This window comes from Capricornis sumatraensis, chromosome 21 (genome assembly GCF_032405125.1).
Source record: "Capricornis sumatraensis isolate serow.1 chromosome 21, serow.2, whole genome shotgun sequence".
In the NCBI taxonomy this organism is placed as follows: Eukaryota; Metazoa; Chordata; class Mammalia; order Artiodactyla; family Bovidae; genus Capricornis; species Capricornis sumatraensis.
Window position 1 is genome coordinate 2,726,494 of NC_091089.1, and position 14,860 is coordinate 2,741,353.

General features: G+C 38.1%; 1 protein-coding gene across 2 annotated transcripts; it reads right to left on the reverse strand.

The window, feature by feature from the left end:
- Nucleotides 1–5,050: 5,050 nt before the first annotated feature.
- On the reverse strand, nucleotides 5,051–9,915 carry LOC138097647 (olfactory receptor 5AP2-like). Of its 2 annotated transcripts, XM_068993930.1 has the most exons (2): nucleotides 9,896–9,915; nucleotides 5,051–5,984 (listed from the first exon to the last, which is right to left on the reverse strand). In XM_068993930.1, the coding sequence occupies exons 1-2, from the start codon at nucleotides 9,913–9,915 to the stop codon at nucleotides 5,051–5,053; spliced, it is 954 nt and encodes a 317-aa protein (XP_068850031.1). The 2 variants fall into 2 exon arrangements, with proteins under 2 accessions (XP_068850031.1, XP_068850032.1); XM_068993931.1 differs by lacking the exon at nucleotides 9,896–9,915 and having other exon boundaries at nucleotides 5,051–5,989.
- Between the last annotated feature and the right edge of the window lie 4,945 nt (nucleotides 9,916–14,860).

The window sequence follows — 14,860 nt, forward strand, 5'->3', positions numbered from 1 at the left end:
GATTGCAAAGTTACACAATCCTGGATTGTTAACTGGGTTGAAATCATCAGTTCCTTTACAGTAGAGGTGGTCAACATATTTTAAAGAGCTGTGAGAATTAAGTTAGATGAGAAAGCTCTTTTAAAATGATAAGATGGCAATGTATCCATGCCAGTTTTTCACATTTACTCTAATTTATCTCTTTCATCTCCTGCATTGGCAGACAGATCCTTCACTACTCGAGTGACCTGGGGAGCTGTTAATTTAGCTAACAGAACAAATGTAGAAAAGTAGACATTAAGTAATCCAGAATCCGCAATCATTATTGTATCCATAGTTCATTTTCTATACCCAAAGAATAACTTGGTAAATAGTTGCATTAAGCCTATTAATTCTAAATGTATGAAAAGTTTTAAAAGACATTCAGTTTTATTAAAAATCTGGAACAAATTGAGAAAAAACAGGAAGATAAGATTTTGGTAATGTGGTTAGATCATAATCTGAGATAGAGTAAATAAAATGAAAATGAAAGTATTCTCAAATATGACATTATGCATATGCTGAACTTGTAGGGGCTGTGTGTGATGTAGGTTGTTAAGGAAGAATTATATATGCATTATATATATATATGCACACATTATATATGACATAAAATGTATATATATGTATGTTTATATATAGATAGATATATATATGGGCTTCGCTGGTGGCTCAGCTGATAAAGAATCTGCCTATAATGCAGCAGATCTGGGTTCAGTCCCTGGGTTGGGAAGATCCCCTGGAGAAGGGAAAGGCTACCCACTGAAGTATTCTGGCCTGGAGAATTCCATGGATTGTATAGTCCATGGGGCCACAGAGTCAGACATGACTGAGCAACTTTCACTTTCACTATATATATATATATATATATACACATATATATACATACATACAAACTTTATAATTATATAAAATGTGCACGTGTAAAAGATTTTACTTATTTCATTCATTAAGATGCTATAAGTGTTACAAAAGATAATTCAAAAATCACCATATTATAGATCAGGAATTCACAAATAAACTGATAATAGATACAAAATTGCCTTTCCACTACAGAGCAAATCAGTTGTCTGTATGCTGGAAAAAAAAAATGTACCTGTCTGTAAACAAGTATCATAATATACTTTAAATCATAAACCATATATGTTAAATCATAAACCATATATGTGAAATCATATATTAACACAAATATAGTTCCCTTTGTAGGGGAAGAACAAAGTATTAGTTGTATTAACATGCTATATATAGTGATTATGTTATCTATGAAAGTATGAAATAAATTGGAATAATATTCTAAACAAAATTTTAACTGGTTATCACAATTGTGTAGTGCTAAATTATTGTATGCTAGGTAATCCCTGAAATATTTTCCAAAATCTTAATTAATTGCATATTCTGTTCTGCCTGTATTCAGTTAGCAATTAATCCAGTTGTGAAAACAACACAATTTAAAGTTCTCAGAAGCATTCATTTTATCTTGGATTGCGGCCATGAAAGGAATATGGAGGCACTCTTTATAATTTTAGTAGGAGAGAGCAATTGCTTATACAGATTTTTATTTCAGTTAGGTCCTGTTCACTTATGTTCAATATGCCTTTGGTGCTGATGATTTTATAATCAAAATATCATTTGAAGGAAACAACATATTTAAAAAGTTGGAACTTTCAGCAGATTATTTGAATTAGAATTCTAATATGAATTGGAATTTTAGACAAATGTATTTTACTGTTTCTTCAATATGTTCTCTCATGATTTCAAATTATTTATAGTTCATAGAATATAGCACATATCAGTAACTCTCAATCACTGTCTAAAGCTCTTCACAACCCTATGAAATTTATTAAGAACATGTGAAAGTATTTATATCTGCAAGCATTAGGCTTCTTAGGCGGTGCTGAGCCAGAAATTTCTAGACAGTGTAAGAGTTTGAAAACTCAATTTCTGTTCTGTTTTGTTTTGTTTTGTTTTTCAATTTTTTTTGTTCTCAAGTAAGCATCTCACTCCTTTTTCCGATTTCCAGGCATTCAGAGGAATGCCTCCCTGGTCTGGTAACATAAAACATTTAAACCCAGGACAATACAATCATGACCTGCTGTTTAATCTACCAAGGAGAAAACCTCCAGGTAGACAATTAGCTCCTAAACATATATATCTAGACCCTAACTAATGGCCTGGGGTCTTCAGAAAGTGTCAAGAAACAGTGTCACAATGTTTGGAAAAACCGAGAAACTTGGGGATCCAAGAAAGCCATAAAAATGACAAACTGGGTGTTGTGAAGTTTAAACTAATTGGTCAAAAATGATGCATATTAAAGTTACAAGTCAACCAAAAATGTACAGATCAATACTAATAAATATATAAAGCTGTTGTAATCCCCACATTTTGGGGGCTCTTCTTCCCCTGTCAGCATCTATGCTAAGGTCTTTGCATCTCTATCTTTTAAAATAAACTTTGCCTGTGTGAGTGTTTGCTAGTTTGTGGAGTTCATTCCTCGGCTCCACGAACAGAACCTGGTTTCCTGTTTCAGCACCAGTGATAAGGAATCAGCCTGCCAGTGCAGGAGACGCAAAAGGTGTGAGTCAATCCCTGGGTTGGGAAGGTTCCCTGGAGTGCGGAACGGCACCCCACCCCAGTATTCTTGCCTGGAAAATTCCATGGACAGAAGAGCCTATGGCTCATGGGGTTGCAAAAAGTTGGACATGTCTGATCATTATAATAACAAAGCCCATTCATATCATGTAAAATTTGCTTCACTGACCATTTTTCAAATATATATGTAATTTAAAAAACTCCTTTTCTATCTTTAACTTTTCAAAGTTTTGGTTTAATAGTGTTTACAGAGGGTATGCAGAGTATATCATGAGAAACGCTGGGCTGGAAGAGGCACAAGCTGGAATCAAGAGTGCTGGGAGAAATATCAATAACCTTAGATATGCAGATGATACCACCCTTAAGGCAGAAAGTGAAGAAGAGCTAAAGAGCCTCTTGATGAAAGTGAAAGAGGAGAGTGAAGAAGTTGGCTTAAAGCTCAACATTCAGAAAATGAAGATCATGGCATCCGGTCCCATCACTTCATGGCAAATAGATGGAGAAACAGTGGAAACAGTGGCTGACTTTATTTTGGGGTGCTCCAAAATCACTGAAGATGATGACTGCAGCCATGAAGTTAAAAGATACTTGTTCCTTGGAAGAAAAGCTATGGCCAACCTAGATAGCATATTAAAAACCAGAGAAATTACTTTGCCAACAAAGCTATGGTTTTTCCAGTAGTCAGGTATGGATGTGAGAGTTGGACAGTAAAGAAAACTGAGCTTTGAAGATGTGATCCTTTTGAACTGTAGTGTTGGAGAAGACTCTTGAGAGTCCCTTGGACCACAAGGAGACCAGTCAATCTAAAGGAAATCTAAAGACCCGTCAATCCTAAAGGAAATCAGTCCTGAATATTCTTTGAAAGGACTGATGCTGAAGCTGAAAATTCAATACTTTGGACACCGGACGTGAAGAACTGACTCATTGGAAAAGATCCTGATGCTGGGAAAGATTAAAGGCAGGAGGAGACGGGGATGACAGAGGATGAGATGGTTGGATGGCATCACCTACACGATAGTCATGAGTTTGAGCAAGCTCCGGGAGTTGGTGATGGACGGGGAGGCCTGTCGTGCTGCAGTCCATGGTGTCCGAAAGAGTCAGACAGGACTGAGTGACTGAACTGAAGTGAAATTCAATACAGGGGTATAACTACAGACACAAATGACATTATTACAGAATTTAGTGAGGTTTAGAATATGAGTTACCATCATAATTGAAATGGATGGCAGGGGAAAAAAGTTATATAGGACTTAATATTTGAGGGAGGCTTCTTCTTTCTTTTCTTTCTTTTTTTTTTTTTTTGTAAAAGCCTTTTCAGTATGAATAAGTTTGGGCAGTTAAGCTTCAATCTGCATGTGGTTGCTGTTGTTTAGTCACTAAGTCTTCTCTGCCTCTTCTGTGGCCTCATAGGCTGTAGCCATGCTCTTCTGCCCATGAAATTTCACAGGTAAGAATACTGAAATAGGTTGCCATTTCCTCCTCCAGGGGATCTTTCTGACTTGGAGATCAAACCTGTGTCTCCTGCATTTGGCAAGCAGTTTCTGTATCACTGAGCCTCAGAGAACCCTCTACCATCTACACATACTGTCATGGAAATAAAATTAATTAACAAAGAATCTCAGTGAATTTCATTTATAAAATTTCACAAAAGAGTGCTGCAACATATATCAAAAGCTTAACCAATATTGAGTAAAACAGTAATAACAAAATGAGAAACAAAGAATAAGAATATGAAATATAAAATATAATATGAAGGGTAAATCTACTCCTGAGAAAAAAATATAAAAGTTCAAATTTATTTCATTTAGCCTGTTTCCTATTGGTGGATATTTAGATTATTTTCAATAGCTTGCCCCTGATGCTGGGAAAGATTGTAGGTGGGAGGAGAAGGGGACAACAGAGAATGAGATGGTTGGATGGCATCACCGACTCGATGGATGTGAGTTTGAGTAAGCTCTGGGAGTTGGTGATGGACAGGGAAGCCTGGCGTGCTGCGGTCCATGGGGTTGCAGAGTAGTACACAACTAAACAAATTAACTGAACTGAACTGATTATAAGCTCTGATGCAATGAATACTTTGAAAGTGGTAAACTTTTGCAGGTTCAATTGCTAGACTTACTGGATTAAATGATACTTGCATATTTAATTTTCAAATTCCAGGTGAGTTATATATTTCATTCAAATAATAGTAATTTATCTTCCATAAAGAAGACTAATTTAAACTTCCACCAACAATGAATGAGTGTGAAAAAAATCAACCTTAAAATGATAAAGAATTAGACATATGTAACAGGGCCTGCCTCTAATATTAGCCTCTGGCCCAATTTTGTGGTTGAGGCTTCATTGCCTGTAGAATTAGGGAACACCCATATTAAACTGACTTTTCCATTACTTAAAACTAAAGGTCAAGAAACAGGGTAGAAAAGTTATCAACCTCAGTTTCTTAAGAAAGAAATTTCCTGCTAATCATTTTCCTAAAAGCATTTTTCACATCTTTGTTCCTCAGACTGTAAATCAGGGGGTTCAGCATAGGTATAATCAATGTATAGAACACAGAGGTCACTTTATCAATATCCAGTGAATGGCCAGCACTGGGACGCAAATAAATGAAGATCAGGGTACCGTGGTAGATAGAGACCACAATCAGATGGGATGCACAAGTGGAGAATCCTTTTCCTCTTCCGTCAGCAGATTCTGTTTTAAGAATGGCTGCTATGATGAGGATATAAGAAAGGAGAACTGTTAGCAGGCAGAGGGCTTCAACTAAACTAGCGAAGACCACCAGTACAATGTCATGGATGTAGGTGTCAGTGCAGGACAGAGAGAAGAGAGGGGAGATGTCGCAAAAGAAATGGTTAATTTCATTGGAGCAGAAAGACAGGCGAAAGGTATTTGTGGTGTGAATCACTGAGCTCATGGTGCCTCCCAGAAACGCTCCAATTGCAAGCTGGCAGCAAATCCTCTTGGACATAATAACGGTGTAAAGCAGGGGGTTGCAGATGGCTATGTACCGGTCATAAGCCATGACAGTCAAGAGAAAAGACTCTGTGTCCACCAAACAGCAGAAGAAATATAACTGTGCAGCACAGCCATTGTAAGAAATGGTCTTCTTATCAGAAACTAAGTCCACAAGTAACTTGGGGGCAATGACTGAAGAGTAGCAGGCATCTACGAAAGACAAGATGCAGAGAAAAAAGTACATAGGGGTGTGCAAAGGGGGACTGGCTGTGATTAATAAAATCATACCAAGGTTCCCCATGAGGGTAACAGAGTAGATGGACAGAAACACAGCAAAAAGAACACTCTGCAGTTCCGGGTGGTCACTGAATCCCAAGAGAAAGAACTGTGTCTTCACAGTGCTGTTCTCCACCTCCATTCTCTGCAGGGTTCCTGGAGGTTGGAATTTCAGCAGGGTACCATGGGATGTTGATAATAACCTGCAGGGTAGCTACAAAGGAAAATAATTAAAGTAGTTAGAAATTCTAAATCCACTTGGGCACCCTCGTAACACTCAGGCATAAGTAAAGTAAGTTTAGTATAAGCATAGCTTTTCAACTGAAATACTTTTTTTTTAATTAGTTAATTGCTTTTTTTTTTTTAATGTTTGGCAGAGACATGTAGCTTCCAGGACCTTAGTTCCCTATGAGCAATGGAACCCATCTACTTTATACAGAAAGCGCAAAGTCCTAACCACTGGATGGCCAGGGAATTCCCTGAGATAGTTTACTTAATTGAATTGATTGTTTATACTTCTATTTCTTAAAGCTATATATATATTTTCCCCCCCCATTAAATGAGACACCATCAAACCAGCAGGTGAACTCTGAATTTCTTAATTTCATCAACTCTCTCATCTGTCACCAACTTCAAGTGATTGAGGTTAGTTTCACTGATACACAGCAAACTGAGTAACTAGCCTCTCTTTCCCTTTGTGCTATTTTTATTTACACAACAATTAGATACATTTTTATTTCAGTTGAAGCCTTGTACATGTAGAGGAGTAGAAGTTCTTTATTTCTCACCTTGAGCTGAGAATTTGCCTCTGAGGACTAAAGAAACTAGTTAAAGTTTCTTGAAATCCACTGATGAAATAGAAGGAGGAAAGATTCAGAATTAGTTATGTAAGTAACTAAATCCTAACTCTGCCACTTGGCAGTTATAAAGTCTTCCGCAACCCAAGTAATCACAGAATTTTAGCTTCATCACCTATAAAATGAAAAAGACAGTGCCTTCCTCATCAAATCGTATTAAATTTCCTTCTAGGCTCAATATCTTCACCATCTTGTTCATTCACTGTTCTTTTTTTTAATTTAAATTTATTTATTTTAATTGGAGGCTAATTACTTTACAATACTGTATTGGTTCTGCCATACATCAACATGAATCCACCACGGGTGTACATGTGTTCCCCATCCTGAACACCCCTCCCTCTTCCCTCCCTGTGCCATCCCTCTGGGTCATCCCAGTGCACCAGCCCCAAGCATCCTGTATCGAACCTGGACTGGCAATCCATTTCTTATATGTTATACATGTTTCAATACCATTCCCCCAAATCATCCCACCCTCACCCTCTCGCACAGAATCCAAAAGACTGTTCTATACATCTGTGTCTCTTTTGCTGTCTCACATACAGGGTTATCATTACCATCTTTCTAAATTCTGTGTATATGTGTTAGTATACTGTATTGGTGTTTTTCTTTCTGGCTGACTTCACTCTCTATAATAGGCTCCAGTTTCATCCACCTCATTAGAACTGATTCAAATGTATCCTTTTTAATGGCTGAGTAATACTCCTTTGTGTATATGTACCACAGCTTTCTTATCCATTCATCTGCTGATGGACATCTAGGTTGCTTCCATGTCCTGGCTATTATAAACAGTGCTGCGATGAACATTGGGGTACATGTGTCTCTTTCAATTCTGGTTTCCTCGGTGTGTATGCCCAGCAGTGGGATTGCTGGGTCAGAAGGCAGTTCTATTTCCAGTTTTTTAAGGAATCTCCACATGTTCTCCACACCCTCTCCAGCATTTATTGCTTGTAGACTTTTGGATCGCAGCCATTCTGACTGGTGTGAAATGGTACCTCATTGTGGTTTTGATTTGCATTTCTCTGATAATGAGTGATGTTGAGCATCTTTTCATGTGTTTGTTACCCATCTGTATGTCTTCTTTGGAGAAATGTCTGTTTAGTTCTTTGGCCCATTTTTTGATCGGGTCATTTATTTCTCTTGAATTGAGCTGCAGGAGTTGCTTATATATTTTTGAGAATAGTTGCTTGTCAGTTGCTTCATTTGCTATTATTTTCTCCCATTCTGAAAGCTGTCTTTTCACCTTGCTTATAGTTTCCTTTGTTGTGCAGAAGCTTCTAAAGTTGGCAACATAGTAATTCTGTGGAATTCCATATATCTACTTTGTATGCTAAGTCACTTAAGTCGTGTCCGACTTTGTGCGACCCCATAAACACCAGCCCACCAGGCTCCCCCGTCCCTGGAATTCTCCAAGCAAGAACACTGTAGTGGGTTGCCATTTCTTTCTCCAATGCATGAAAGTGAAAAGTGAAAATGAAGTCACTCAGTCATGTCTGACTCTTAGCGACCCCATGGACTGCAGCCCACCAGGCTCCTCTGTCCATGGGATTTTCCAGGCGAGAGTACTGGAGTGGGGTGCCATTGCCTTCTCCAATATCTACTTTATGTTACCTGAAATCCAAGCTATGAAATACAACTAGAGAAATCCAAATGCTTGCATATTTATTAAATTCATCTAGGCAATACAATAATAATATTCAGGAATATTGGATGACCCCTTTGATTAAAATGATAAAAGATGTTATAAATGCCCACCTACCCACCTCTCTATGTTATCTCTGCACTTCCTTGTCATTGTTTTAGTCCACAGCTCTGTAGACTGTAGATAACGCATAGCAATGCAAGTGACACTTGTCTATAGACAGGCACATTTTGCCCAGGATAGAGATAATTGATTTCTCTCCCTGCTGATGGTAAAAATGCAGCATTACATCTATTTGTCAGTTTATTTGTGAATTCCTGATTTACGATACTGTGGTTCTTTGAATTGCGTTGTGTACATTTCATAACATATTACATATTGGATAAAGTAAGTAAAATCTTTGATGCCTGTACATGCTATATGTATTGTTATTGTTGTTCAGTCGTTAAATAGGGTTTGATTCTTTAGGACTCCAGGGACTGCAGCTTGCCAGGCCTCCCTCTACCTCACTGTTCCTGCCTATAAAAGTTAAAGATAAATTAAATATGTGTGCATATATGTTATATACACATATATATTTTTCTTTAACAATTTATATTAGTCATGGCTCTTACAAACTCAGTATTTAAATAACTTCAGATTTGAAAACATTTTCATTGTCATCTCATATTCTCTGTCTCCGAACATAATCTAAGCACATTACTAAAATCTTAACCCCTCATCCTATCCTCAATTTGTTCCAAGTTCTTAACAAAACTAAATGTCTTATTAAAACTGTGTATACATTTAGAGTTAATAAGCACAACTATCTGTGAAGCTACTTTGGGGTACAGAAAATGAATTACAGGCACAATAATAATTGTGGATTCTGCATTGCTCAACACCTATTTTTCTGCATCTGTTCTGTTTCTAGGTAGATTAGGCAAATTCTGGGTAAATGTGTGTATCTGACATGAATGCATTTGCATCCTATAATTTTCAAAGTAAACTTTTTCATCTAATTTAATTCCCACAGTTCTTTAGACAGTGCCGATCATCCCTCAGTTGTATTGAGGAGAAACTGACGATTTCAGCCCAATGAACAGTCCAGGACTGCATAGCTTTGCAATCAAAGAACAGGACCAGAGTTTGGACATTCTGAACACTGGACATTCTTCAATAAACACTACCTTCCCAGAAATGGAAGTGTTAGAAATGGTGGAGCTTAGGAGATTACTGTAAATAATATAGTTATTTCCCCAAAACTCAATGTGCTCACCTGCCAGGGAAGTCCTTAGTCACTTTTTCTTTTTTCCTCTTATTTTAATTTCTTTAAGCTTTTTGTTTTGTATTGAGGGATATCTGATTAACAAACAATGTTGTGGTAGTTTTAGGTGAACAGAGAAGGACTCAGCCATACACAAGCACGTGTCCATTCCCCCTCAAACTTTCATCCATTCAGGCAGCCACATAACATTGCAGAGTTCCCTGTGCTATACAGTAGGTCCTTGCTGATTGTCTGTTTTTACTGCAGCAGTGTGTGCATGCTCACCCCCAGGTCCCATTCTCCTCCTGCTACTCTTTTCCACTGGCAACCATAAGGTCATTCTCTGAGTCTGTAAGCCTCTTTCTGTTTTTATACGTTCATTTTATCAACTCTTCTTAGGTTCTGCACATAAAGGATGTCATATGACGTTTCTCCTTCTCTGTCTGAACTACTTCATTCAGTATGACACTCTCTAGGTCCATCCATGCTGCTGCAAATGGCACTATTTCATTATTTTTAAAGGCTAATATCATTATTTTAAAAAACTTTTTTTTCCTTCTTCCTGAAAGTCACCCCTCTTATCTGCCTGAATCCTTTTGCTTGTGTATTGACAGGTGTTGATATCAATGCATTACCATAAGATAGGACAGATAATATACTATAAAAATCAGTTCAGCTGTAATTGATATATAGCTCCATCCATTCTTTAAACATAAATAATATACAATAAGCACAGTGTTTAATTCTGATTCCTAAGCAGAGTCCAGTAATGGTGAGGTTGTTTTAAGGTTTGCTGTTGTTGTTTAGTTGCAAAGTCTTGTCCTACTCTTTTGTGACCCTGTGGACTGTAGCCCACCTGGCTTCTCTGTCCTTGCAGTTTCCCAGGCAAGAATACTGGAGTGGGTTGCCATTTCCTTCTCTAGGGGATCTTCCTGATGCAGTGATCAAACCCATGTCTCCTGCATTGGTAGGCAGATTCTTTAACACTATCATGTGTCAAACATAAGGTTTTTGTTTCTGCTGTTGTTTTTGTTAAATATATTTTCAGAATTTAAAACCTATATTACCCTAAGTATGTTTATCCTCAAAATATCAGTTTCTATGTGTAAAATAAGTGAGCTTCCCTAGTGCCTCAGAGAAGAAAAGTCTGCCTGCAATACAGCAGACCTGGGTTTGATCTCTAGGTTGGGAAGATCCCCTGGAGAAGGAAATAGGAACCCACTCCAGTATTGTTGCCTGGCCAAACCCATCAACTGAGGAGCCTGGCAGGTTATAATCCATGGGGTCCCAAAGAGTTAGACATGACTGAGCTGTTAGTGAAAAAAAAAAAAAAAAACTAAGATAAGCACTTAAAATCCCATCAAGTTCTAATAGCCTAGGATTAAGGTAAGAACACTTACCAGATTATTATCTTTTTCATTCACCTTCTTACTACACTGTTGTCAGTATCAGTTCATTTTTCACTGGAAAAATCAATTTTAGGACTTAAAGACTTAAAAAGAAAAACTGATCCATTGTCTAATTTTTGCAACCCCATCTGGGCAGATCTTCTGTGTTCATAAAAGAAATCTGTGCCTTCCTTAGGAAGGTTGCAGTTCCTTAAGGTAATGCAAGATCTTTTATATATTGTTTTGAAGCTTTTGAGATTAGCTTTCTAATCTCAGATCTCAGGATCACACACTCTGATATCCAAATCCCAATGGGAAAACTTACCTGAGCAATTAGAGTTCTACTGAGGAGTCGAGTACACACAAAGGAAATGATGTAATGTGTTTTTCTATATCTTAAGAACATCCCAAGCAAAAATATATTATGACTTTCAAAATGGTAGGTTGTTATACATAAAATTGGAGGATGATATTTGCTATCTGACTTGACCTGTTCAAAGCAATTTATCAATTAATAGAAGTTCTATGTGACAGGACAGTGGTCAACTGAAATGAAGCCATTATACACAGCTGTGTCTTTTTTCCTGTCTTGCATACAGGGTCATGGACTTTTGGACTCAGAGAGAGAGGGAGAGGGCGGGATGATTTGGGAGAATGGCATTCTATCATGTATACTATCATGTAAGAATTGAATCGCCAGTCTATGTCTGACGCAGGATACAGCATGATTGGGGCTGGTGCATGGGGATCACCCACAGAGATGTTATGGGGAGGGAGGTGGGAGGGGGTTTCATGTTTGGGAACACATGTAAGAATTAAAGATTTTAAAATTTAATAAAAAAAAATACAAAAAAAAAATAATAATAAAAAAAATAATAAAATGAAGAAGCAGGAAAAAAAAAAAAAATAAATGCACTTTCACCCCTCCTACTGTCCTGCTGGAGCTTCTCCTTTGGATGTGGAGTATTGTTTTTTGGCAGGATCCAACATTCTCCTGTTGATGGTTGTTCAGCAGTGAGTTCTAATTTTGGAGTTCTGGCAAGAGACGATGAGCACACGTCCTTCTACTCCGCTATCTTGGAGTAATATTAATCACACAGCAACCCAGATTTTTTGTTGAGGAATTATTTTAATTGTATTTAAATTGAATGGCATGCAAGAGTCAACTTAAAAAATATTCACAACATAAAAAAAAAAAAAAAAGAAATGAAGCCAAATATACCCGTACACAAATTGAGAATTAGAAGGTCTTTAAGTAAACATTGTCAACTGAAAAACAGTCACAACCTGAAAGTAGAGATTTTACTTGATGGGAATGTTAAGGCCTCTGAGACCAGGAGGCAGTATCTCAGTAGTCATGAGAAAACCACTCAAGGAGGCAGGAGGGCGAGTCAGGCTATACCCAAGTTTACCACAAAGGGGACAGAGAATTGGAACATCAGAGATTATTGTGAGGTAGAGAAAATCAGATATCAAGTTAAGGAGTTTATTTTTCTTCTACATATGGAAAGATGCAATCCTCTGGGCTCACTGAATTCATTCTTTTCATATGCACTTCAGCTCAGTTCGGTTCAGTCACTTAGTCCTGTCCAGACTCCATGGACTGCAGCATGCCAGGCTTCCCTGTCCATCACCAGCTCCCGGGGCTTGCTAGCTGGGGCCAAATTCTGTCTCCTGATTGTTTGCATCCTTAATTCCTCACTCACCTTAAGGCGTGGCCAATGTGGCAGATGGCTGCTGCTTGGATTCCCTGAGCTCTCAGCAAACAGCTGTGCAGGTAGCAGTGTCTCCTGGCTCTCAGTCTGGGGAGCCCTTATTCACATTTGGAGGCCAGAAATCATGGATGGCTGTGACATTTCTTGTTTATGGATATTACAGCAGACATTTAATTTCACCACATGAGAAAGTCAATGATGAATGAAACTGACTCTAATATGTGTTATCTGTGCATCACGTTCAAGTGGAATTTTGTCCATCCAAGGTTGGAATTGACCTGATAATCCTAACTCAATACAAACATTTACTCTAAGTATGTGTGCCAGCTGGTGTTCTGGATACAAAACAGAGAAAGGGAGGGTAAATGGAACTGCATATGAAGAATTTGGCAAACAGAGAATACTGAATGAAAGACAAAACAGGAAAAAAAATAAGAAATTGAGTGGAGATTGAAAATTTCATGGCGTGATCGAAGGACTGAAATGAGATTTGGAGCAATGTTGCCTCTGTGTGTGTGGGGGGGGGGGGGTGGGGCTTCCTTGGTGGCTCAGTGATAAAGAGTCTGCTTGCCAATACAGGAGCCACAGGAGACAGGGGTTCGATCTTTGGGTTGGGAAGATCCTCTGGAGGAGGAAATGGCAACCCACTCCAGGATCCTTGCTTGGATCATCCAATGGACAGAGGAGCCTTGTGTGTTAACAGTCTGTGGGATCACAAATAATCAGACACAACTGAGTGAGCACACAACACAGTAAAATGAAGCCCAATAAAATTATAAACGAATGAGAAATTCACACGAATTCCTACAACTTGCAGGTAAGAGAGTGGCCAGATTATTTATGTGAAGCCATGTAAATAAATACAGAACCTTTCTGTGTTTCCTTTATAGACAAGTTGGAGGAGCAGTCAGTGTGCCCCCATTACTCCAGATGGGGCAGAGGGGAGCCTCGTACAGTGGACGGTGCACTGTCTATAAAGCCAGCCCTCAGCTCACCCATGGCAGTGGAAACTACACCACAGAGAGGGTTCTGTCTATGCAGATCAGTGGTGACATAGGCCTTGGCAAATGCAGGCTTCCAATGGGGAAGAAGGAAATGACAGCCTGAGGGTGATGAGAACCAAATGCTTTGTCTTAAACAGCAGAAAATGGTGTTGGGAATGCAAGTCTGTGCTAAATTAATTGTTTTTCCCTGCATTGGCAGGCAGATTCTTTACCTTCTTAGTCACCAGTACATATAAATATATAAATATATATATGGGCTTAGCAGGAGACACTGGTTTAATCCCTGGGTCAGAAAGATCCCCTGAAGAAGGAAATGGCAGCCCACTCCAGTATACTTGCCTGGGAAATCTCATGGACAAAGAAGCTTGGTCCATGGGGGTAACAAAAGAGTCACATGTGACTTAGTGATTAAATAACAACAAACATATGCAAAAAAGTGATATGAATCACTTTGCTGTACACCTGTAACTAATACAACTTTGTCAATCAATTATATTTTAATTTAAAAAAAAGGATTTCCAAGACCCTGAAATTGTGTTTCATTTTTACAGCTGGATTAATTGCTAATTAGATACCAGGAGAGCAGAACTTTAAATTTTTGTTTAGAATATTATTCCAATTTATTTCATAGTTATGTAGAGAGATGGAATAAAACATTACACATGGCATGCTAACATAACTACTGCTTCTTTCTCCCCAGCCCACGCCCCCCACAAGAGGAATGTATTTTTATTAATAGCTCTTCTTTTACAGCTTAAATTATATCAACAGAGCATTCAGTTTCTTTTATCTCTTTCTTTTTTTTTCAGTTTTAACTAATGTAATGTTATGAACCCACTGGGGAGATGAAATTGTCCAATGGAAAAAAGTGCACAAACTAAAAGTTGAGAGTTATATTTTATTTGACAGACATTCTGAGGACTTCAAGCCTGGGACACAGCATCTCAGATAGTGCTAAGAAACTGTTCTGCAGAGGCAAGTTCTGAAGAGGCAAGGGGGAACCAGGAGAGATAGAAGATTTTGCAAAAAAAATCAGATAATCAGAACACCAAAGGATTACTGTTAATAAAAGAAAACCAGATAAACTAAAGAATTTAGCACTTTTTCTGTGTATGGGAAGATGCAACAGTTCGGGCTCTCTGACACTGTTCCTTTGATATTCACCTTAGC

Bases quoted from the DNA above. Each gene is read 5' to 3' on its own strand.
- LOC138097647 (XM_068993930.1), bottom strand. From the start codon at position 9,915: ATGGTTGCCAGTGGAAAAGA. The intron at 5,985-9,895 runs GTAGCAGGAGGA...AACCCTGCAGAG, and splicing joins ATGGTTGCCAGTGGAAAAGA to AATGGAGGTGGAGAACAGCA.